General features: G+C 43.9%; 1 protein-coding gene across 2 annotated transcripts in view; it reads right to left on the minus strand.

Annotated features, from left to right (window-relative positions):
- Positions 1-3,728: 3,728 nt before the first annotated feature.
- The window catches only part of LOC147890337 (YTH family protein), a 109,754-nt gene continuing 87,487 nt past the window's right edge, over positions 3,729-25,995 (minus strand). For both annotated transcript variants that reach the window (XM_087390174.1, XM_087390172.1), the window contains exons 5-11: positions 6,567-6,793; positions 6,235-6,471; positions 6,029-6,105; positions 5,509-5,926; positions 5,102-5,161; positions 4,928-4,998; positions 3,729-4,749 (exon numbers count right to left, since the gene is read on the minus strand). In XM_087390174.1, the coding sequence (XP_087246300.1) occupies positions 4,632-4,749; positions 4,928-4,998; positions 5,102-5,161; positions 5,509-5,926; positions 6,029-6,105; positions 6,235-6,471; positions 6,567-6,793 (1,208 nt within the window). In that variant the 3' untranslated portion in view covers positions 3,729-4,631. The remainder of the gene's footprint in view (positions 4,750-4,927; positions 4,999-5,101; positions 5,162-5,508; positions 5,927-6,028; positions 6,106-6,234; positions 6,472-6,566; positions 6,794-25,995) is intronic.

Consider the following 25,995-nt stretch of genomic DNA (forward strand, 5'->3'; position numbering starts at 1 on the left):
TGTGTGTGTGTTTTTTTTTTTTTGGGGGGGGGGGGTTATTATAACAACATTAAGACCTCCGATTCACTCAAAAGCAACGAGCGAACAAAGCTTATTTCAACTTGTTTTTTGACACAAATCAAGCAAGAGACACATAAGTACAATTACCCATACAACATTTGAGTTTTGAACCTCTATTTTGAGTTTACAGCAATTCAGATTTCTATTATTTGTTAAAAAGAAGAATGGAAGGGACAAGGATGTATAATAGTGAACTTGTCCCATTCCTATGAGGAGAATCCATTAGGTGAGACTTATACAAATCCTAATTATGATAACCCACAACAGGATTATCTTTCTCTTCTTCCTAGTAGATAGTTCTCCTTTGGAAATGAGAGGAGAAATGAGTCCACCTAAGAGCAAGGTAATGAGTCTAAGCCTCTAGCGAAAAATCCCATGCACATGGATTGTAATCCAAATGTGAAGAGAAGAAAGAAAAGAAAGAAATAAAGATCTATTAACGTCTGCGGAAGACCTCAGGGTCTATGAGACGAAGTACCAAAAGCAAAAAGTGGCTTACTACGCCTGGATAGCCAAAGAATCAAGGGAGTGCACAAGGCTCACAACTCCTCCCAAATTATTGTAGGGCATGGCTATTAGTACTATTATAAGGTAGCGTTTGTAACATCAGTTTAACAGAGAGTCTATGGGTTTGGGTTTTAAGTCTTTGATCAATACTTGCCTATCCCAATAAACCGCCCATTTGCCTACCTTGTGTGCTTCCTTTAGTGAGTTTAATGTGTCTTTGTTTGAGTTGGATCATAGTAAGCTCCTCAGATATACAAAGCTTTGTACCCTTTAGCTTGTGTGTTTGTCTAAGGATCTTAACTCTTGCTATCCTCTCTCTGAAGTAGACTTGTGCTTGTGTGCCATTTTGACTAATATTGGATTTTCTATTTCATCCCATTCAACTTCTACTTCCTTCTTAGGACACCTTTCTCCTCATCATCATGAAGGCCTCCTTTTTTCAATCCCCCAATGCACGAGATCGTAGCTTGTTGCTTTTTGACTTCCATATAGAGATCCACTTTGTTGACTTCGTTACTCTCATCAACAAGCACTTCTTGCATGATTGAGCTCACGTGATTGGTGATAATATCCTTAATCATGAGAGAGAAGTGTTGGTGTCTGTGGAAATGCATTACATTTGTGTATGACTGATTTCCCACTTTCCATATCTTACACTTTCCTCCCAAGGGATGCAAGCTCGAGTTTAAGCTCTTTGATTTCTTGTTGCAACTCATGTGGGTCTGACATGATCCTCTATCTATGTGCCTTGAAATGGGGGGTGAGTGTTCATAAGACTGCAATAGCCGAGTACGAGGGCTTACTAGAAGCGAAAGACTGCAATAGCCGAGTATAAGGGCTTACTAGAAGCGACAAACATCTTCAATTGATAAGTTGGTTAATCAAGGTTTCCAAGAGAGAATTCAAGTAGATTACACTAGCAAAAAGCAATGTAGATAGAGATACACGTTAGACTAGGTCAAGTGTTCTAAACTAATATAAATAAGGCAAACTATCAGAATGCCAAAACTAAAGATTACGATAAGCATTCAACAGGGAGTAATCTATAAGAAAGTAGAATCTAATAGGAGCTAAACTTAAAGAGAGAGAAAAGAGGCATCCCTAGAAAGAGAGAAATAGAGTTCATAGCTATGCCTACTTAACGAGGATACAATTGAAAACTACCAGAGTAATTGAGGCCATGATACCAACAAAGAACATTTTATTGGCCAATCTATTAGAGGGGGTTACCACTTGTATTTTTGAGAGTCAAACGAAAAAAAACATTGTTAAGGGATTGAGAATGGGACTTATTATACAATGTATTACTCAATGCTTCCTCTTAAGACATGAAGAAGTATGCTAGCAAAGAGTAGTTCTACGATGGCCAATTGAACCATTTGTGTCTTATAGAACAATAGGTCCAAGTTGGTCCTTGGGACCAAACCATTGGCTTATTATAGAATAGTTGTGAACCCGTCACTCCAAGAGGTGTACGAAAAAGACAACAAGAACCACGATAGGATTGTGATGAAGCTAAGTATTATTACCCTTTTAATTTTTGTTTTATTGTAATGCAAGCTAATTCCTTAGGTTTGAATTATCTTATTTGTTCCTTTTAAGCTTGAGGATAAATGGTAAGATAACAAAGAAAAGAAAGAAGGATCACCCTAAACTTTCATTGACTATATCTTCATGTAGTCCACAAACACTACCTATGACAAGAATTTAAACCCTATTTAGTTATTAGCTAAGCGCAGCTTAAAATTAAGAGAGAGGGAATATCATAACATCAATACTCAGTATTCCCCAAATTAGCAATGCTGATCATGCAAAATGACATAGCATTTCCTCCTAATTATATCCTAAAAATTACAGGAAATGTCATGACCTAAGTACCCAATATTTCCCAATCTTAGTCAAGAGAACAACGCTGGTTCAAACGGTTCTAAAAATCATAGTCATTGATATACAGGCAGGAAAAAGGTTATGCTGAGTTACAGATCAATACCCAGGGGTGAAAACGCAATAGAATAATTAAGGTGTGGTCAAGGAACCTTAGAAACTGGAGTACCTAAGTCTAAGGATTAACCTAGGTCTTACGGAGAATTGAAAGGGCACATCTAATGAGGTATGCCCACTCATGTACTCACATCCCATTCTCCATCCCTTCTATTGGAAGGAGGCACCACTCTAATACTACGAGTATACAACTAAGAGAGCACCTAGGATATGTCCTACGCACATAGTCAGCCTGGAGCAGGTAACAAATAGGGTAGGGAAAGATATACCCGATGTAGAGGTCTCACTGCAGGAGGGCCTGTAAATCAGCCATAGAGTCTTAGGTACTCATTGAATAAGTCAAGTTCAAGAGAAATCTGGTTCATTACAGCTTCTAATAGCAGCAATGTTGTCCCCTGCTAACCTTTAAGCTGAAACGTTTTTGCTGGGCTAAGCAGAAACACCCTAGCTTTGAACACGAACCAGGCTAAGAAAGGCCAAGAAAATTGTGTGTTTAAAAACGACTGAAATGGAGATGCAACATTATAGACATGATGTTAAGAAGCAACTTCTCTCAGTGCTGAAATATGCAGTGGACGACTCGTTATCACCTAAAAACAAGTTGGCAAACAATGGATCAAAAAGACAGGTTAGTGTGCCACACTATGCCCTTTGATTACTCATCCATCGACGAGGCTTTTACACAAGGGCGTTATCTCGGTATATTGTACTGAATCCCAAAACTGAAGGTTGATTAATGTGATGCAGAACATTGCTGCTGTTCTGTACCTCAGCAAGCCAAATGGCTTAAGTCCCAAAGCACAGTACCATGGACTGAATATCCGTGTTCAATAGATCAGTGTCGCAACACTCAAAAGACAACATCTTCTGAGAAATAAGATAATAAAAGAAATGGTGGATGTTGAAAAGAAAAATACAGCAGCTTCTGTGAAAAAAACAAAGCAAGCAAACAAGCAGAAATATTGATCTGTATATCAATTTCGTTCAATACCATACCACATTTTATGGATGCTACATGCCAGGAAAACACCTGTGCAAAAGTGTTTCCATAAATGAGCCAGTTTCATTGTATTCAATTGGAACAAAGCATAACACAACACTAAATCATATTATTACTAGGTTCAAAATACTTCAAAATGACGATCTTTCTTTTCCTTTTGTTTTGACCTTGCTGGCAAAACAAACTGACACCCTAAGCATGTAAGGTTTTGAGACATCCTCTGTAACATTTTTGTTTGCTTTATATTTCCCTACAACACTAGAATGGAAGCCTACAGCAACAATGAAGCCACATGTAAATGACATCTACTTGGCAATGGCCAGGACATTCTCCTAACTGTAATGTCCAAGATGCTCTCCATTCCTCATAAAGAGTACGAAAGCTCTATGACTATCAACCAGAGGCAAGTTGATCAGCACCGTTGCAGTTCCTGCACGGTTCAGATAATACAAAATTGAGCCCTCAAAAAAGTCGGGCTTTTCTTTTCCGTAAGTTTCCAGTCCTCACAAAGTAACAAACTGATGATACAACCTCCATGCTTACTACATTTCAAAAAATCAAATGCGCCAGAGTCTTGCTTCCTTCCGGCACACTGTTTCACTCACCTTTGCTCCGGGCTGTAAATAGAGAGCCCCTACGGTGAACAATTGTGGAGTTTCCTTATCAATCAGTAGTTCATCAGAAATACAAAGTTTACAAGCATCCATTGTAAAATACATCCCCAAACTAGTCTTCAGCATTTAAACAAGCTTGCTGATTTCTTCAAGTAGCCACTTTGGCATAGAAAGTTAAAAAATTTGGGTTAACAGTTTCTTTACAAAAAGATTGTGATCTACAACCTCTAGTATATCTTCCCTGAACATCCGAGTTTTACTAATAATTACATCCATTTGTCTTTTGCTGTCTTTCCAAAGTGATGTCCAGGAGAAATTGGCTTCTCATAATCAAGGCCCAAACTCAGCTAGCAGGAAGAGTGACTGCCAAGGATCAATTATCATTGTGTTGTCTTTCCAACATGATGTCTGAAAAAGTAGCTTGCATAATGAAGCCACAATATCAGCTCTCAGGGAGGCTGACTGCCAACATAAGGATCAGCCAATGCCTGAGCAGCATAATAGCAACTATTTGACATCATCGAGCCTCGCTGATTGCCATACCAGTTAGCAAGATAGTTTGAGTACCTAGAAAATCAGCAGAGATTTCAAACACATCAAAACAACTTTGATCTGCTCATGAATTTCTTCCTGATTATTTGTTTACAAGAAATTCCAATAAGCTCATTAGCATTAAAGTTTCGAGGAGAGAACATAATCAATGACAACTTAAATAACTTGCACCGGGGTAAAATCTTGCACTCACTGATCATCAGCATATGCCAATCCTGGTTTTCCATTACTTGGCCATAGTGTACCGGGCAAGCCGCCCGCACCCTGAAACATAATTCCAAATATCATTATCCCAGTGCACAAATAGAATTGAGAGGCATTATATGAATCATAAAAACCATCATCATGTCCCCATGTCAGCAATGACCTGGTCATAATATTTGTAGTCCCTTGAGTTTCCATGACGCTGCAGATACTCTTCATATGTCTGCGAAAACAAGAAAGAAATCTAGAAAGTTGAGTGCGCAGTCGGTTCAATTTCTTCCTGTTCTGGTCCCAATATCTTTAATTAAAAAATGAAAGTAACATACACACGCACGCTTACGCACATATATACTAAATACCTACATACATACATATCTCCATGGTCAAGTATCTGCCCAATATCTCTTGTAAAAAAACGGAAGTCACCCAGTAAATTATTCTTAACTAGAAAAAGATCATCACTTTCTAATTAGCAAAATAAAGGCACGATATTAAATAAAGAAAACTGAACCTAGAGTGATAATGCATATAAGGCTCAATATAGACTCAACATAGATCCATAGCACAGACCATGTTTAATAAGTCCTCTTCAGGTGGAACCGCAGCAATTGAATGGTCACTACCAATCCTGTGAAGATCCTTCTCCTTTCCTGAGCCCCTCTCTTTCCCTTCATGCTGGTCCTTGTTTCGTCCTCTTTCTCGGGTGATGCCCTTCCCAGATGAAACAGACCTTGGGGATCTTGACCTTGAACTCCCTGGTTGCTTGTTCAAACCAGAGATTGCACTTGACGTATTTGCAGATCTTACAATTGGCAAGTGCGGATTATATGGCTCATGTGGAATTCCTGAGGGAAATTGTGGAGCGGGGTATATTCCTGGTTTAATAGGAGCTGCTCCAACCGCAGGCCTGCCAAATCCACCATTACTCATAGATAACCTTTCTAAGGGTGGCTTTCTTGCTAGTGAGATGTCTCCTGGACCAATTTTCCTGCCATTGTTTCAGGTAAATCAGTTTTTTATCCCAAGAGCTTTGTCCTTGAGACAGTTTTTCAGACAACATCACAATTCTTATCACTCAAGCACTGCTCACCTCTTAATCTTGCCTTCTCTGTCAGCCCCCTCATCAATGAGAGCACACAAAGCCTCGCCAATATCTTGTGTAAGCTCCTGCAAAATAATCTCAATGTGTGAAGCCTGCAATTCAAAATGGCATGCATCTAACAGATGTACTATGAAAGAAAAAGCACAGACTTGACATAAACAGCATATGTAGAACATCCAGAATAGAATGACTACCTGACAATCTCTGCTGATTTTCACAGGCTTAAAAGAGTTTAGAGGGTTTTTCAAATGTACAGTCTTCTGGAAAGGCAGATCATACATTCGAATCCATTCAACACAAAATGTCCCACCCCAATTGGCTTCACTCCACACACTAGCCCTCCTTCTGCCAATTGGAGATACCATTTGTGCATAACCTTGAAAATGTCCACTCATGTTTACACTGAATATCAACAACACTTTGTCCGCAGTCTACAAGAAGATTTTTTTGGGAAAATAGGTTAGAAATAATGCCAGCCTTCTATAAGAATAATGAAATCAAATCCAAATCAAGACAATGAGCACACCTCAAAAGCCTCATTCAAAACTGGCTCATTCATAGCTTGTGTCGCCCATATTCCCCTTTCTACCGACTTTGCTATATTATGATGGTTTAAGCTCTTGATGATAAAGTATCTCTTTTTTTGTATTTTATGCTTAGACAAACCATTGCTTGTTCCCCCGTTTTGCATGCAACTACTCTCCTTATCACTAGCATGATGCTGTCTCCCTGAACAGCTTTGATCCGTCATTCCTGCAAGTCACAACATGCCTCAAAAGTAAACAAAACAACAGAAATCTAGTGAGTGTGAAGTGGACGCCATTAAGAGTTGCAATCGGTGCAATTGAGGGATACTTAAGCTATAGGAACTGGTCAAAATGGGAGATTGCATTAAGCCGTACCAACAAAGGTGATACTGTCCATTGTCAACAAGCCAATGAAAAGAGAAAATCTCAAAGCAGACACTAGTAGAGTCAAAGCTGGATAACCAGCCCAAGTTTCCTAGAGAGTGATTTCCACAAGTTGAGTAGTTAAGATCACTTCTCGCCAATAATTATTTAAAATACATTTTAATACTATGAATTTAAACACTAAAAGATCAAAGTCCAGCACCTTTGACTAATTTAAAAAACCCTGCTCTTTCTATGAAACAATTTTAAATTAAAAATAATACGCAACTATCAACAACAACAAAAATCAAACACTATAGTCTACGAACCACAAAAAATAAAATAAGGCTAGTTATATCTGTGTGGTTTGATACAAGCCAGCAAAAGTGAGCTACACAATCGACACATGATACTTTAGGAAGGATAGAATAAAACTTACAAATTCAATTTGAATCTTTGTTAATGCCTTTGAAATCCTTTTTGTTGTTTTTGAGACTCCAGTAAGCTCGATTGGAGAGCACTAGAATCGCGAAGAAAGTGAGAAGACTATGGTGGCTAGAATGTGTCTAGTTAAAAGATACCGTGCGGTAATCCTGAAATACCGCACAGTACATTGCACACCATGCGGCAAAATTCAAAAATAGATACAAACAATACCGCATTGTAGATCAAGATTACCGCAAAGTAACCGGCCCCACTTACAAATCGCATTTAGAGCGATTTTATTTACGGTTTTGTCTCTAAAAGCACGTTTACAACATATCCAATCGAACAAATTCAGATTTTGTTGTTCTTAAGTCCAAAATTCTACAAAGCTACTCTAACTTACTGCTGAAAGCTTGATGGTGTCAACCACTGCTGAAGCTGACATCCACAGCTCCCTCTTCTCGGGAGGTCACCCACCCGAGTTTGTTCATGCCTAAGTGTGCTTAACCAGAGATTCCCACAAAGTGATGGATGTCCTCCGGTCTATCCAACTTATCAAAATGTCTCTTACCAAGGCTAGGACTCGAACAAAGTAACTAGTTCTCTCTAGACATGTGGATTGTATTCCCAACACCAATTCCAAAATTGGTGGAATCAAACTAGATCTAGGTCCCTCCTTTCAGAAAAAGAGAAAGGGAAAAGATGGGGTGAGAGAGAGAGAGAGAAAGATATATTCACGTCCGCAGGAGGCCTCGTGGGCCTCCTATGGGACAAAGTGCAAAAAACACCAGAAAGGGAAAAAAACTCGTACAAGCCACAAAGGGCTGGCCCTTGCTGAGTACTATACTAAGCTGAAATAAAGAGCTCAATAGCTCAAGCAAAATCGAATACAAAACATGTCGTATCATATCATATCATGTCATGTCATACATGTGCTATCTGAAGTAGGAAGAAGAGAGCTGGAACTCGAACTCGAACTCAGAATCCGAAACCCAACATTGTGGTGGCTCGTCTATGAGCGGCGAAGATGTCTCGGATCTACGTCTGTCTGGCCGTCTCACGCTGTGGTGGCGAAGGAGGGCATGGTCTCCTCGATCTCTAAACCCACTGAGCTATGTTCAAAGTGACCCCTCGTCTCAGTCGATCTCCTTTGAGGAAAGCTGTGATAGGTCGGACCTCAATCAAGTGTGCTCTGGACACTCTCTGTGTCACGAGTAGCCTCTGCAATCCTCTCTCAGCAATCCATACCGCCAGCATATCAGCTAGATCCTCCTCCTCCACCCACTCAGTCCTGAAGCTGACTCAAATGCATAGAAATCTGTGACATGCCGTTGTGTCTGCTCAACCTCACTATCCTGTGGTCTGGTCCCCTCCTGCTGCTCCCTAATCTATCGTAGCAAGGTCTCCTTGTGGCGGCGCATCTCAACTAGATAGAGCCCAATGCACACCTGGTCATTGAAGTGGATCAATCGCGATAGTGGGCCGAACCCACTCCTATCCTGATAAAGACCTTGATATCACCCCCCGATCTCATAGTAGACTGGGCACGCGCAGAGAAAATGCTTCTCGTCTCAATCTCTCCTACTGTGCATAACATGCAAATCCGCTGCTCTCTGGGTATACATGTTGCTCTCCTTATCTCAATCCTCAGCTGATGGGATGAAACCCGCATGTGCTAAATGGCCATCCTCAATGCGTGAGACTCCCCTGTCCTTGAGATATAGGGGTCTGATAATGAATCCCCCCTCCGAGACTCTCGGGAAATGGTCATAGTAGAACTGGATCTTGGTGGGGAGCTCCTGATCTCCCCCCCAAGCCTGAGATGTATCGAGTTGGAGGGGGTCTAACCGTATGATACGGTTAATCTCATCTTGTGGAATCGACTCAGGGGGTGTATTAACATTGTACTGAAAGGGAGGGAGCATATCCATCTCAATATGCATGCGTACCATGTGTCCGCCCTGCTCTCACCTTGTTGTCTGGATGACTCGAGAGCCGGTCTCGATAGTCTCCACTGGGGTAAGTCCCAGACTCTGTGAATGAATGTCACTGTTTGAAAGATGGCATCAGTCTATAGTGGTGTCATGGCGAACTCTGCCTATACTATCTCATGCAGGACTGAGGGCTTGCTCCGAATCATCCTAGATTCCATAGTCCCTGTAGCCGCTCCAATCTCCTCCACTCTGCTATCGGTAGGTCACATCCCCAGAAGGGTGTTGCATACATGGCAGCCAGCCGCACTAGCATATCGAAGGGCCAACACTTCGTCGATGGATCCTGAAAGTGCGGCTAGAAGCACTGTCTCTCCAATCCGGCTAGAGCACCTCGCCCCCGTGTGAGCCATGCATGGGCTGCATGTGTCATAGTGAAAAGGGGTCCTGTGAAGACTGCTCCTAGATAAGTGTAGGACTGCACTATCTCCACTGGCTCGTGAAGCTGCGTCGACAGAGCACTACATGTAAGGTGTTTAAGACCATAGCCTTGGTCTTCCCAAGGTTGACTGTCAGGTCTCTCTCTCTCTGCAGAACACCTCTAGGGCCTCCAAGTGTCTTTGCAGCCCCTCTGCTGAGGATGAGATAAGGACTATGTCATTGGCGTATAGCAATATCTCTATCATGAGATCAGCCAGTAGTGATCCTTCGCCTCCCATAAGGTCCATGAAGGAAGTGATCTCATCAACGTAGAGCCCAAAGAGGGTCGGTGAGAGGAGGCAGCCCTGCTTGACTCCGATCGTGCTCTCGACCCAATCCGATAGAGCACCTAGGATGCAAACTCTTCCTTTGACTGACTCATACAAGATGATCACCTCCCATATCAGTGTCTCTGCAATTTGTAGCTCATGTAGTCTCCTGATCATCCGAGACCGTGGGACAGTGTCAAAAGCTTTCTGAAAGTCTACAAAGCATGTGTCGACCTTCTGGTGTCTGGACCTCGCCTCCTCAATGATAGCCCTCAAAGTGAAAATGTGGTCTAGGGTAGAGTGCTATCTCAGAAATCATGCCTGCCCTAGTGCACAAAAAAGGGCGGGAAATGGCATTTCGGAGTTTCAAGCAACAGAAGAAACGGTGGAAACGGAGTTTCGGTTTTTAGTTAATAAAATATATATTATACATGTAATTATTATTAATACATGTCATACAACAAGGCTTGAGAGGACAACAAGGAGGAGAGAAGAGGGCAAGGGCTAAGGAGAGCAAGGAGAAGATGGCAACCGCTGAGGAGAGCAAGAAGAAGAGGTTGGAGAGGAGAGCAAGGAGGAGAGGAGAGGAGAGAGGGCAAGGGCTAAGGAGAGCAAGAAGATGGCAATGGCTGAGGAGAGCAAGAAGGAGAGGTTGTAGAGGAGAGCAAGGAGGAGAGGAGAGGAGAGGAGAGGGCAAGGGCTGAGGAGAGCAAGGAGCAGGGGCAGCAGGCTGAGAGGGGGGTTGTAGGATGAGAGGAGAGCAAGAGGAGAGGCTAGAGAGGGAGAGAAAAAACTGCCCTATCCGCCGATGGGGTTCTAACTTCTTACTCGGTGGTTGAGGCGGGCGTGTGTGTGTGTGCTGATACTTTTGCTTCTATAGCTGAGCATTGGTGTCTACAAGCTCTTACATTGCTGCTCTATATATACGTTTCTTTGGATAAATTCTAGAGGCACTGCAAAAGCATAAAATAAAAAAACTTTTTTTTCCCTCTGAAACGCCGTTTCTGGTTTTGGAAACAGCACGGAAACGGTGAACCGTTTTGAGTGCCCAGAAACGCCGTTTTCTGGGCACTATGGTCCCTTTCAAATTTGTTATCATACTCATGAGGGTAGACCTATCCATGGCAGTCCGAAGTTTTGGCACTAAAGGTCTTCTGGGTGTCTCTACCTTGCCTACCCTCCAAGCTGTCTCACATGTGAGATTGATGCCCATCTTAGTGAACAGAACTTGGGCATCTGCCATTGGAGTATCTCCTACTGTCAAGCCTCTTACAAACACGTTCACAGCTTTGATGGTTCTCCTTTTCTCTTCCTCCAAAGCCTCATGAATGAATTCCTTCTTAGGGGCTGCTGCTCCCTTTTTTCCTTTTTTTTTTCTTTTCTTTTCAAAGAAAAGAACCTTCTATTAATGCTTGAAAAATTCATACCGAACATCAGCCCTGAAGGTGCTGAGTATGAAAAAAATCGGGAAAAGGCTGAAAGAAAAACCGGCCTGTTCCAGAGCAACCCAGCTCACTGCCTAGGGGATCTCTAGTACTGGGGCTAACAGCCAGTGGGGGGTCTATACAACCAACGAATCCCTCGCGGAGTGAAAATGTAAAAAACTCCTGCAAGCCAAGCCTTGCAAAAAAGAGCACACCTCGCAACAGTCGCCCTAGAGCCTGGGGTCCCACGGGAGGGCAACCCTGGCGGACCGAACGAGAAAGAGGAAAGGCCTCGCCCGTGTGTCAGCATCTGGCTAGAATTCCCCGCATAAAGCGCAGAAACTCCTCTGACCCATCTATCTGAGAAACCCAATCTCCGCATAGTACCCTCCAGAAAAGACCACTCTACCCTGTCGTAGGCCTTCTTGAAATCCAAGAGGAGGACGGCCAACGGCTGTGACTCCTCCCTGGACCAATCCACTACCTCCAGCACGTGAAATGTTGTATAGGATGTTGCGCTCTTGGACAAACCCGGTCTGTGTGTCGTGAATGATGTCAGTAAGATGAGGCCATTGGGGAGGATCTTGTATGTGGTATCAAGCAAGGTGATCGGTCTCCATTGCCGTATATCTGACCTATCTCCCCCTTTTGGGATCAAACAAATCCACCCCTTGCTCACAAACTCAGGGAGGGAGCCCGTGTCAAAAATCTCCTGGCAAGCTAGTCGAAAAGGGGTGGAGATGATCTCCCAGAAGTTCCGAAATAAGGCGGGAGTCAAGCCATCCTTGCCAAGACACTTCTGGGTCGGGAGAGACTTGAGGGCTTCCCAAAGCTCCTCATCCGTGAAAGGCTCCTCTAAACTGCTGCACAAATCCTGCGAGACTACCGTCGGAACGTGATCCCAAACTACCTCCCGGGCCACAAGACCAACTGCAGCCATCCTCTCTTTCCGAAAGAGCTGGCTGTAAAAACCTATGGTCGGGTCTAAAATCTCATGCGGATCAGTGTACATAATGCCCTGCGGATCTCGGAGACGCTGCAACTGCGTGCCTGCCGGTCGCGACCCAGTGGTCTGAAAAAATTGCTTCGTCATCCTATCCCTCTGTTGTACCCATCGGGCTCAAGAAGAGTGATAGGAGAACTCAGCCCATCGAATCTCCGTGTCCTAAAGCTCAAGGCGAGCGCTCTCAAACCACTCCCTAAGCCACTGAGATCCTGAATCTTGCTCCCTGAGCCGCTCTATGGAGGTGAGGTCTCTCCTCAGTGCCCGCTCGCGCTGCTAAAGAACCCTCCTCCGCCTAAGGGCATAAGCCTGCAGCTCCTCACTCCTCCTCTGGATCGCATCGGCCACCCACGAAGCCCAGCCCTCACACGGTGCCATCTCTGACTGCTGCCAAATCACTGCCATGACCTGCTAAATCTCCTCGTCTTGCAGGAGGTCTTTTGAAATGCGAACCCCCTTTTGGGAGAGACCCCTGCGGGGCTGCTCTAAGTGAAGTACTGGAGAGTGATCTGACGTCGTGGTACTTGCCAGAATCCCAGTAGAGCGGCCTCTGTGTAGTGCCCAATCCCCAACGTAGAAGCGGTCTAGCCTCTCAAGCATTCCATCATGTCTCCTCTATCTGAAAGAGAAGAGGAGGCTGCCAAGTATCCTATTGAAATTCGGCTCACGCCGCAGGGTCTCTGCCATTGATCATTAAAATGAACTACTTCCAGGTGCTTCGCTTTGCTGCTGGCATCTCAAAGAAGGAGGCGCCGCCTTGCTTGTTCTCCCCAAATTCCAAGTTGTTGAAGTCCCCTCCAACAATCCAAGAATCTACATCCGGAAGACACTCTGAGAGCCTCCTCCAAAAAGCCGGACGGTGCTGTCTGCATGATGGGGCATACATGTTTAGGACCCCAATCCTGGTCTGCATGATGGGGCGTACATGTTTAGGACCCCAATCCTGGTCTGTACAATCGTGATGGGGAGGCAAAGGGAGGGATGGGGCTGCGGAAGGGGCGGGGCAGAGAGGGAGCAACGGCTTCACTACTCCTCAATGTGAAGCATGCTGCTCCCTTTTTAACCACTGCTGTGTATTAACGTCTTTCGGAGACCTTGCGGGTCTATGAGACAACATACAAGATATATGTAACCCATACAAGCCGATGTGGGCTGAAGCAAAGGGCTAACTAAGGCCCTTGCGCTGAGTGCTAAGGGCTAAGAATGCAAAAAACTAATACAACTTGTACAAAATATAGTAGGAAAAAAGAGCAATCAAGTGCTCAGAGCCAGAGCTCCAAGTACATGTGAAGGCTCTATACTCCGTGATGGCCCTCTGATGTGATGCAAAGAGCTCACGTATCTGTGTCTGTTAGGCTGTCTCCCGCGGTGGCCGCAGACGCGCTCTCTTGGATCTCTGTATCCGATGGGCTACATCGAGAGTAATGTCTCGTCTCTGGCGGTCCTCTCTGAGGAGGGCTGAGATACGTCGAACCTCAATTGTGTGTGCTTTGGTCGCCACACGTGTCGTGTGTGGTCTCCCCAACCATATCGTGGTGACGGGTCTCACTGGTGATCCATAGTGCTCTTGTATCCTTGAGCTCCTCCCCCTCAATCTCATCTGGCATTGGCTCGAATGCGTAAAAATCGATGACGTGCGTTTGTGCTCGGTCTAGCTCGATGTCCTGAGACATCGACTGTAGCTTATCTCTGGCCTGCCGCACAAGGGGGTCTCTGTGCCTCCGCATCTCAATCAAGTAGAGCCCAATGCAAGCCTGGTCCGAGAAATGTATCAGCCGTATGAGTGGTCCCAAGACGAGCCCCTCTTGAAAGAGACAGTGGTATCGCCCTCGGGTATCATAGTAGGCCAGACAAACACACAGAAAATGCTCCTCTGTCTCGACCTCCCCCATCGTGCATATTCTACAGACCCAACGCTCTCTAGGTATGCCGACGCTCTCCCAGCCTGAATCCACAACTGGAGGGACGAAACTCGTATCTGTCCGATAGTAATCCACAAGGCGTGTGAGACTCTCCTATCTATTAGCCATGGTGAGCAATGGAAGCTCAAAAATGGAGGTGAGGGAGGAGAAAAACGAGATGTTGTAATAGATTGCTGCAAAACTGAGAGTGGAGGCTCAAGACAGAGCCAACATAACAAAACCCTAGAGCTAACTACCCTAACTCGACCAGATGTCCTAACTGACCTAGGTGGTACATGTACTAATTGTACTAATGGTCCTAACTGACTATAACTAGGCCTATAAGGCACATACCAAGGAATAAGTGGCACCTATGGATAGCCCATAGAATGGCCTACAAACCCCACTCCATGGTATGGGCTGAAGTATCTTAGACATGGCTCAGGATACCTGAATATCTAGTGTCATGGTTACACATGTTCGTTTTGTAGGGATATAGCAATCTATGATTGTATAGAGTACAACAAATCAAGTTACAAAAGATACTAAGTTAAAGCTTGCCGAAAAACCTCAAACTTAGGTCGAGGTAGAGCCTTCATAAAAAGATCAGCCAAGTTGTCTTGAGGGGGAACATAAGACAACTGAATATCACCTCATAATCGTGATGGAAATAGGAGAGAGAGCAAGAAGCAAGAGAGAGAGAGCTGAACGTCGATTATGCAATAGAATGAAGTAAAACAAAACAAAGGGGGGATAAGGTTTTGTCTAAGTGACAAACCTTATCCTTCACTAACCGTAGTTAGTGAACTAACTGTGGTTAGAGGAAAAACCTCTAAATGAGGGAAAAGTGCCCCTAACCCACTTATTGACTTTACATTGGTCACTGCCTAGAATTTATCAATATTTCTAACACCCCCCTGCAGTGCCAATGTCATGTACAAGGAGATGATCAATCACCAAAAGGAGATAAGTTCAAGGCATTGCAAAATGCCTCAAACTTCTCACGTGGAAGTGCTTTGGTGAAGATGTCTGCAACATTGTCATGTGTTGACACATAGATCATACTGATCTCTCCTGCATGTAACTTCTCTCTGACATAGTGATAGTGAACCTTAATGTGCTTCGTGCGACCATGAAACACTAGATTCTTTGCCACTGCTATAGCACTCTGACTATCAGTGACAATCGGAGAAGGACCCTCAATGAAAGACGAAGATCAACAAGCACACGACGCAGCCAAACACATTCAACTGTCGCTGTGAAAGCTGCCTTGTAGTCAACTTCACATAAGGAAGTAGCCACAGTAGATTGCTTCTTGCTCGGCCAAGAAATGCAAGCTTTACCCAAAAAGAAATAATTACCACTTGTGGACTACCTAATATCATAGTCTCCAGCCCAATCTGAATTACTGTAAGCATGCATCTGCAAGTCACCCCCCTTGGGAAACATCAAGCCATAAGACTTTGTGCCTTGCAAGTAACGGAAGATGCATTTTGCAGCCTGCCAATGTGTTGTCTTTGGGTTGTGCATATACCTACTCACCTAAGATACTGCAAACTGAAGATCGGGCCATGTATTGCACAGATATATGAGGCATCCAACCGCCTAACTGTAGAGTGTGGCATCTACAGATTCTCATCCATCATACATTGTAAGCCTCAACCCTGGCTCCATGGGAGTAGCTATAGGCTTGCAATCTTGCATCCTGAATCTATCCAAGAGTTTTTGAACATACTTGGATTGAGACATAATGATACCACGTCTCTCTTGAATGAATTGGATCCCAAATAATAATGTAGCATGCCCAAATCTGACATGTCAAAAGTGGCTCTCAATTCAGCCTTGAAATCTGCAATTTTATTACCATTTGGCCCTGTGAGCAATAGGTCATCTACATAAAGAATGATGACCAAGATTCCCCCCCCCATCCTTCTTGATGTAGAGGGTGCTTCCAGTTGGCCTATTGCTGAAACCCTTGCTGGACAGAAAGGCATCTATCTTTGCATACCAAGCATGGGGATCCTGTTTCAGCCTATATAAAGCTTTATTCAGCTTGCATACCTTACGTGCATCATTTGATACCGCAAAACCTGGAGGTGGTTTCACATAAACCTCTTCCAACAAGTCTCCATTTAAAATGCTGTTTTTATGTCCAACTGATGGACTTTCCAATCCAAATGTGCAACCATACCAATACCAGTTCTTATGGTTGTCATCCTGGATGTAGGAGCAAATGTCTCCTCATAATCAATGCCCTTTTGTTGAGCATATCCTTTGGCAACCAGCCTTGCTTTGTACCTGTCAATGGACCCATCGGGGTTCCGTTTGACCTTGAAAACCCATCTTGTACCGATGGCATGCTTACCTGGTGGCAAATCCACATCCCAAGTCTGATTTTTCTCTATGGACTGCAACTCATTGTGCATGGCTTGCATCCAATGCACATTATCCTTTGCTTCTTCAAAAGAGTCAGGCTCCTCTTCATCAAGAAGAGTCCCTGCATAAGCTGTCTCAACTAAAAGAGCCCCCCTTGCATGCCTTACAGGACTACGAGTCCTGCCAGGCAATGGAGCCTCAAGCCTACTCTCCCTGAGAGTCTGAAGCAACCAATTCGGGACTGTTTTGGCTGCGTGTATCTCTTGAATCTCTTGCCTGCCAACTTCTTCCACACCCTTAGGTGGTACTAAATCAACCGGTGGCTGAATCAGGGCATGTGGATCTGGAGGAGGTTGCTGTAAATTCTGAGTTTCAGCAGGGGAACCAAATGCGATAGGAAGCATCCACTCAAACACATCATCTGAAGAAGCTGGAATCTGAAATTCAGCATGTGTATGTGCTGAATTTTCAGAGAAAATAACATCTCTACTAACAAAAATCTTGCGTGTAGCAGGGTTGTAAAGACGATAGCCTTTGCTTGGTGAACTAATCCCACAGAAATGCATTTGAGTGCCTTATCTGACAACTTGTGTCTAAACTCCACAGGCACGTGGGCATATGCAACACAACCAAAGACTTTGAAATGGTCCACTGAAGGCTTTCTCCCATGCCATGCCTCATAGGGAGTGATTGTCTTCAAAGCCTTTGTAGGAGCCCGATTCAAAATATAGTTGGCACACGAGGCCTTTAAGCCAAAACCTCTGAGGCAACTTCTTACTTGTGAGCATGCATCTATCCATCTCCATGGCAGTGCGATTCTTCCGCTCAGCTTTGCCATTCTGTTGAGGTGTAAGCCTCACTATAAGCTGATGCGTGATGCCTTTCTCCTTCAAAAATGTCTCGAATTCATGAGACATCTACTCCCCCTCGATCTGTGCGAAGTGTCTACACCTTGAGTCATGTCTCATTCTCAACCATAGCCACAAAGTGTTTGAAATGCATAAACACTTCTGATTTTGCCTTGAGACCATAGAAGCAAGTATAGTTGGTGAAGTCATCTATGAATGTAACAAAATAGAGATGACTCCCAAAAGTAGGTGTCCTCATGGGACCGCAGACATCACTGTGAATAAGCTGTAATTTGCGTGTAGCTTTCACTGCACCATCCTTCTTGAATGGAAGTCTATGCATCTTGCCAAGGATGCAACCTTCACATGCATGAGGAGGCGGCAATGCATCAACCATATCATGCCTCTGAAGTGTCAGTAAGCTGCCATAGCTCATGTGCCCATACCTGGCATGCCATAACTCCGCATTCTGCATCGCAGCAGTGGGAGTGCTAACTGATAATGCAAGATTGGATCTTTTTTCATATAGATCAAGCTGAAAAAGACCTCGATACAAAGAGTGAGGACACTGAAAGCAAATTCTTCTTTATCCCTGGCACATAGAGAACATCTGAAATTCTGAAATCTGTGCCATCAGTGGATGTGAGAATAACGTCTCCCACTCCACATACTGAATAAGAAGAATTGTTTGCACAAGTCACCTTCTTTTTGGTGGGTGGAGGATACAGAGATACAAACAAACTCTTCTCGAAAGTGATGCGCTTTGAAGCACCACTGTCAAAATACCAAGTATGAAGTGTCTCATCGACACTAAGAGAGCATGCATCCTTTGAAGGATCATAATTGCAAGTCAAGAAAGCATATGGGTCATCATCATTAGTGGCTGTAGCATCTGAACTACCCACAGAAAAATCTGAAGCGCAAGACAGAAAGACATAGTGATCTTCCACAAAGTTCGCTGCAACATCTCCCCCATCATGAGAATGTGGAGCTGATGCATCTGACACAGCCATACTAGAATCCCTTTTCTTCTCTTTGGCTATGCGCTTCTTGCATTCTCCAATATAATGACCTCGCTTCTTGCAATAATGACAGATGCCGTTCTTTTTCCGCTTATTTGTATCACCCTTTGCCTTATAAGAGGGCTGTCCTGAATCAGCTTTATGCTTATTTGTGGGCTGATTGGCATGTGGCCTTTGCTGCCCTTTACCCTTGGGCTTGAACTTGGAAAGCATGGCATGCTCGCCAGCCCAGGTTGCCATATTTCTGCGTGTCTGCTCCTCCTACAATAGAAGTCCTACCAACTCGTGTGACCGAATATGAGGTATAATGAACCTCTTGACAGAAAGAGAAATTACTGAAAGAGCTTGTGCATCTCTAGAGTCCCATCTTTTCTGCTTTGCTATGGGAGCTCCTGGAGTGGCTGCTCCAACTACTTGTGCTGCATTTGCACCTCTAATCCTACCTCTAGCTGTAGGAGTGACAGCTCTAGCCGCTGTAACTGGTCTTGCTTCATCTCCATTGACATAATCCCAAAGATGTCTACCAACCAAGATATCACCAGATAATCTAAAAAAATACAGCAAACTGGCCAAGTAAAATCCCTTCCTAGGAGGTAAAATGGACAAGTAAAATCTGCAAAGAAAATTCTGCCCACACTGACAAATACTGTCACAGCCTATTAAAGGCTCAAAATGCACTTCAATTCTCTTGCAAATGCTCTCCAATGTCACTCAAAGTGAGTCCAAAATTGCCTACAACAGTCCCAAAATGCTTGTACACTGCCAAATTGCATCAGAATGCCAAAAGCCCCAATTTCTTCAGGGAAATTGCATCCAAAAGAGGACAAATTGCCTGAAAGCCCCAAAAATGCAAGAAATTGCAGTGTAAAGCAAAAAGCCCCAAATTTTTGCAAGAAATTGTAACTCAAAAAGGGGCAAATTGTCTGAAAGCCCCAATTTGCAATTTATCTGAAAAAGAACCAAATTCTACTGCCAATGTGTGCAAATGAGCACACCCACAATCTCAAAATGCACCTGCTTGAATCCACAGCCAAACAATGGCTCAAAATGCACATGTCACTGCAAAATTGCAATCCAATTGCAAAAGCCCCAATTTCTTGCCAGAAATTGCAACCAGAAGAGGGCAAATTGACTGAAAGCCCCAAATGTTGCAAAAATTGCAATGCAAGTCCAAAAGCCCCAAATTCTTGAGAAATTTGCAATCTGCCTGCAATACTTGTCCAAGAATGCACAGAAGCCCCAAATTTTCGTCCCAAAAAAAATGCAATGTGCCTACAAAAGATTATCTGCACCTTGAGTTTGCTGCTGGATGTACAGGCAGCAGCGCAAATTTCTGAACAAACAGCCCGTACATTGTGTACAGACTGTACGAAAATGCCTAGAGGTACAAATGTGAGTCACAGATTTCGAGGCAAGTACAGGTCGCACGTGCAGTATGGCCTGTACCGACAGCACTGCACGTGTGGCTGTACGGACATGCACAGTATGGATGTACAGAATGTACGCTCGGAAATGGCTAGCTGTGCTCTGTACGAGCGGGAATGCCAAGCAGTACGGCACTGTACGGATGCCTCCACGCGGTACGGGCAACTACAGGTGTACGGACGAGCTGATGGCGTCATGAGCAAGTACAAAATCCATACTATTGTACGGACGGCTGCTGCACCGATGTACGGGCTGGGAGCTGGGAGCTTGGAGCAAGGAGCTGGGCCAAGAGGATGGGTTGCTCTGATACCAAATGATGGAAATAGGAGAGAGAGTAGAAAGCAAGAGAGAGAGAGCTGACCGTTGAATATGCAATAGAATGAAGTAAAACAATACAAAGGGGGATAAGGTTTTGTCTAAGTGACAAATCTTATCCTTCACTAACCGTAGTTAGTGAACTAACTGTGGTTAGGGGGAAAAACCTCTAAATGAGGGAAAAGTGCCCCTAACCCACTTATTGACTTTACATCGGTCACTGCCTAGAATTTATCAATAATTCTAAAAATCGCTCTCTGACATAGTGATAGTGAACCTCAAATATGCTTTGTGCGAGCATAGAAAACACGATTCCGTGCAACAGCCAAAGCACTCTGCTATCAATGAAGATGACGGTAGGAGCAGCTTCACATGCATACAGATTTGCAAGTAGCTTCTGAAGCCAAACGCACTCCATTGTAGCTGTAAAAGCTGCTCTGTACTCAGCTTCACAGCTAGAAGTAGCGACCGTACTTTGCTTCTTGCTGAACCAAGAAACACATGAAGTACCAAGCATAACAGAGTTGCAACCATGTGACACACGAGTGTCCGAACAACCAGCCCAATCACTATCAGTGAATCCATGTATGACAAGTGAAGTATCAGTCCCATAAAGGACTAAATGCTGAGTGCCCTTTATATATTTGAAGGCTTCACGGGTGTGTAGATGGGCTGTGCATATATCTGCTCATTTGTGAGACAGCATACTGTAGATCAGGTCATCTTGATTACATAAGGGCTCTTCATTGCATGCTGTAGCAACCAAAGCATAAGCAACAAAACTAGCATGCTCTTTCCGGACAGCTGCTCTAGTACGGGCTGGTAGAGGAGTATCTTGTTTGCTATCTTTTGATGTGTCAAGGAGCCAACAGGGTACCTTTTGGGCTCCTGAATTTCAGTTCTTTCTTGGCCAAGAGCCCTGTGCAAATGGTCCTAATCAATGAGAGGCATATTAGGCTGCACATGTGGCTGCAAATGACCAACAAATGGAGGAGGTACAACCTCAGATGGAACATGATCCTGAGCATCAGAGGTAAACAAGGGCATCAAGCTATCAAAAATATATGGGGCATCAACAACATGTTGTTTTTAACAGTCCAGCAAAGGCATAGTGGAAGATTCATCAAACACAACATCCCGACTGACAAAACACTTGCCCGTGCGGGGCTGATAGAGCTTATAGCCCTTGCTCTCTGAGCTATACCCAATAAAAATGCACTTGACAGCTTTATCATCCAACTTAGTGCGTGTCTGTGAAGGCACATGAGCATAGGCCAAGCATCCGAAAGTCCCCATGTGAGAAATGCGAGGCTTACAACCCGTCCAAGCCTCATAAGCTGTGATAGTCTGCAATGCCTTTGTGGGACCTCTGTTCAAGGTGTAATTAGCACACATGACGGCATCCAATCACAACTTGTTAGGAAAATGTTTGCCTTTCAACATGCACCTGGCCATCTCCATCACTAACCTATTCTTCCGCTCAGCCACGGGATTCTGTTGAGGAGTATAAGGCCCCGTGCATCAATGATGTATGCCACATGAAGCCAAAAAAACAGCAAACTCCTTTGACATGTATTCACCCCCCCTATCTGTATTAAGGTGAGCAATGTGCAACCCACTCTCATTCTCAGGCAAGGCAATAAAGTGCTTGAAGCATGAAGAAACTTCAAATTTGGATTTCAAGGCGAAAATCCAAGTGTAGCTGGTAAAGTCATCAATAAAAGTGACAAAATAATAGAAGCCTCCAAGAGTTGCAACCCTCATGGGTCCACAAACATCTGCGTGAAGCCCCAACTCTCCGATCCTTGGGAAATGCAGCCCGGTGCATCTTACCAAGCAAGCATGGTTCACAAACATGCTTCAAAGGCATATGCATTTTGGGAAGATCAACAACCATACCGTCCTTATATAACTTCACCAAAGCCCCAAAGTTGAGGTGTCCAAACCCCTCATGCCACAAATGGGTATCTGCCATGGTAGCATCAAGAGCAAAGGCATGTACATCTGCAAGTGCAACATCATCATCCAAACATCTGTCATAAGCATCAAGTCAATAAAGACCTCTAGTCAATGTGCCAGTCAACACCATGGTGAAGGCATGTGTAGCATCATACAATGCACACCTAACACCATTAAAAAAAACCTGAAAGCCACATGTAGCTATAGCTGAAATAGAGATGAGGTTCTTGCAAATGCCTGGAATATAAAGCACATTCTCTAGAGTGACAACACCACTAGAGACAAAAGCAAGAACAACTTGCCCAATACCTTTCACGGTATATGATGCATTATTGGCACATGTGACACTGCCCTCCTTAGATGTATGCTCTAATGAGCTGAATAACTTACAGAAGAAAGTGATGTGCTTGCTAGCACCACTATCAAAAAACCAGGCATCATGAACATCTGAAAATGCCATGCAAGCATCATGGACATCAGGATTATATTGACATTTAGCCAAGAAAGCCCAATGTTGGTCTTGTGCAAAATTAGCAGACTCAGGTCGATCTTTTGCACTAGAAGAACCAGATATTGCAAGACCAGACTCTTTCTTCTTCTTTTCAGATGCAGTCCGCTTCCTGCATTCAGAAATATCATGCCCAGGTTTCCTGCAATAGTTACATCTCTTCTTCTTTTTGTTATCCCCCAAAGAAGAGGCACCATGAGAATGACCAGCATGTGAGGGAGAGGGTTTACCAGCTGAAACCTTGCCTTTGCCTTTGATTTTATGTTGGGCAACAAAGGCTTGATCACTAGCCATAGAAGCATTGTGATTTGCACGACTTTGCTCCTCCCGAAGAAGAAGAGCAAGCAGTTGGTCAAATGAGTAATGGTCGGCATTGCCACCTACAACCAACCGCAATGTAGTACCAAAGCGTTGATATGAATCAGGCAACCCATAAAGGGTATTAGAAACAAGCTGAGAATCATACATAATCTCATCAATGTTGGCCAACTGCTCTCTCAAATCCTTATTAGTGAGATAGGCATCCATGTTACCACCCTCTTCAAGCTTCAAGTCTTTCAACTGCTTGCAGAGATAGGTAACCCTCGCCTCATTCCGCACCTTATACAAAGATGCAAGCTGATCCCATGCTTGCTTAGCTGTCTTGCAAGACCGGATATGAGAGATAATAACCCATTTCACTGAAAGAGCAATCAAGGCAAGACCGGATATGAGAGATAATAACCCATTTCACTGAAAGAGCAATCAAGGCAAGTGCTTTGGCATCACGACCAGAGGTAGTAGGTGCAACACCAGAACTGGCATTAGGTGTAGGCCTGGCCTCAGAACCTGAAACAATATGCCATAAATTCTTGGCAACTAAAACATGTCCCATCATGTATGACCACATGGGATAATAGGTGCCATCAAGCTTGTCATCAACCCCAAGCATCCCAAACAAATCATCCTTGCTGCTAGTCAGGTCTCCGGATTGCAGCACCAAGCTCCAAATTGCTTCAAACAACGGCACGCTTCATGAGAAAGCCCCAAAATCCTTCGAACAGATCTGTACAACAGCAAAGGTGCCCGTACAACACTCAAAACTGTTGTATGGACCACACGCGTGGACAAAAACTGGCCATACAAAATCGTACAAGCCTTAAATGTTGCACAGCAAGCTATACGGCTTCTGAAATGGAGTATATGCATGTGTAGTTGGTCCGTACAGTCTGTACGGCTGTACAAAATCACAATCACATGTGTGAGACGCAGTAGCACTAAATGGTCCGTACTGTTGTATGGATTCCGCACAGCAGCAAAAATTCGCACGTGTGAGTTGCAAAATATGCTTCAAAATGCAGCAGAAATGTACCTCCGTAGCAAGTGCTCCGTGCTTGGAGAGGCCTCAAATGCTCACGGGTGTGTAGAAACCAGCAAGACCAGCAGGAATGAGGGCTCAGGAGTGCAATACTAGCTCTCGTAAAAGACAGCAGAGACACTCTCATTTGCTCTCCCTCTCTCCCTCTCTCAATAGAGACACTAGGGCCCAGGACAACATGTTGGGCTGGACCCCCCCGAAGGTATTTTATTAAAGAGAATCTGTTACAAGAGTTCAGCGTAGAGCTGTCTGATACATCCCAAAAATCCAAAACGTGAATCCTTACAAGAGCTTCAAGCTCATTTCAAATTCGCAACATGCCACTTGTCTAAAATCTAGACTAAGTCTTATTACATGCCACTAAGGGCCATTCTGGAGTCTTCAAAGCACTTGGTCACACGAACAGCCTCCTAGATGCTTGTTAGGCTCCCGTAGCGCTTAGGAAAATAACTCTTCCTAGTACCTGCAACAATTAATTAAGGCGCACCACCATGGCACCCATTAATTGTTAGCGCTTTGCATGCAAATAACACACGGTGGACTAATTCTAGTCACGGTGGGTGTCCCCACTGAATACATGTGCACACCTAACAAATATAAAAATATATATTTATTCTCTGGTTGATCGTAGTCAACACTCTTGATTATAATTAAGGAGCTTTGACCAAGGGTCGAGGCGCCTTAATTATAGTCAAGTCTCTCCAACCGAAGTTGGCACATCTTGGTTAACCGTGGTTAACCCTCTTGGCGCATGCCAAGTCTCGTTGACCGAAGTCAACACTCTCTGACCGTAGTCAGCTCTGTGGTTCTCTGGTTAACCGCAGTTAACCCTCTTGGTAATAAACCAAGTCTCCCCAACCGAGGTCAAGTTTACTTGACTAGAGTCAAGTATCTTTGACCGTAGTCAATTCTTTGACCATTAAAAGAACTCTTTGACCATAATTAACACATATAAAACTCTTTAATTATGATCAAATAAATGGTCAACTGTACTTTGACTTAGGATATTTACATTGTGGTGACATCCCCTCGGCTTCTATTCAGTTGACCTCAACTGAAAAGCTTCCTTGTAAACATCCAAAAGATGTGGATGATCGGATAACATGTCTTCGTCCATCCACTTGGCATCTAAGGCCGTATAATTCTTGAATTTTACAAGATACCTGTAAAACTCCTTGCCCTAAGGGCCTTTTCGTACAATATGGTACACAATTTGCTCTGGCTGAAGGACCTCCTCCAGCTCATCCACTTCTTGTGGATCCTCTGATACTGGTTCTGTAGGCTCTGGCCCCTGGAATTTCTTTAGAAGACTCACATGGAATGCATTGTGAATCCTCCTATGCTCTGGCAATGCTAACCTGTATGCAACCTCATTTATTCTTTCTGTAACCCTGAAAGGGCCATAGTATCTGGGAGATAACTTTGCATACACTTTCTATTTGCCTTTAAACTTGCAGAGCCTAGCTTTTTCAAACTTCAAAAGTACCCAATCCCCTTCCTTGAGATCTAATTGTCTCCTATGCTTATCTGCAGCTCTTTTATGTTTCTCCTTAGACCTTTCGATTGCTGTCCGGACTTGGCTGTAAGCTATTTGGAGGTCTCTCACAAACTGATCAACTGCAAATATTTCATCTTTGGTTCTCAATATAGGTGGCAAAATCACCTTCCCATATATGACCTCAAAGGAGGCTTTCCTTGTAGAGCTGTGCACTGTATTATTGTAAGCAAACTCTACCAATGGTAGGTACTTTTCCCAGTCTGAACCTTGGTCACCTACGTAGCATTTCAGCATATCTAATGCTGTAGAATTTGCTACTTCAC

Source organism: Dipteris shenzhenensis, chromosome 19, assembly GCF_047967505.1.
Source record: "Dipteris shenzhenensis isolate YYH24624 ecotype China chromosome 19, Dip_SZ_1.0, whole genome shotgun sequence".
In the NCBI taxonomy this organism is placed as follows: domain Eukaryota; kingdom Viridiplantae; phylum Streptophyta; class Polypodiopsida; order Gleicheniales; family Dipteridaceae; genus Dipteris; species Dipteris shenzhenensis.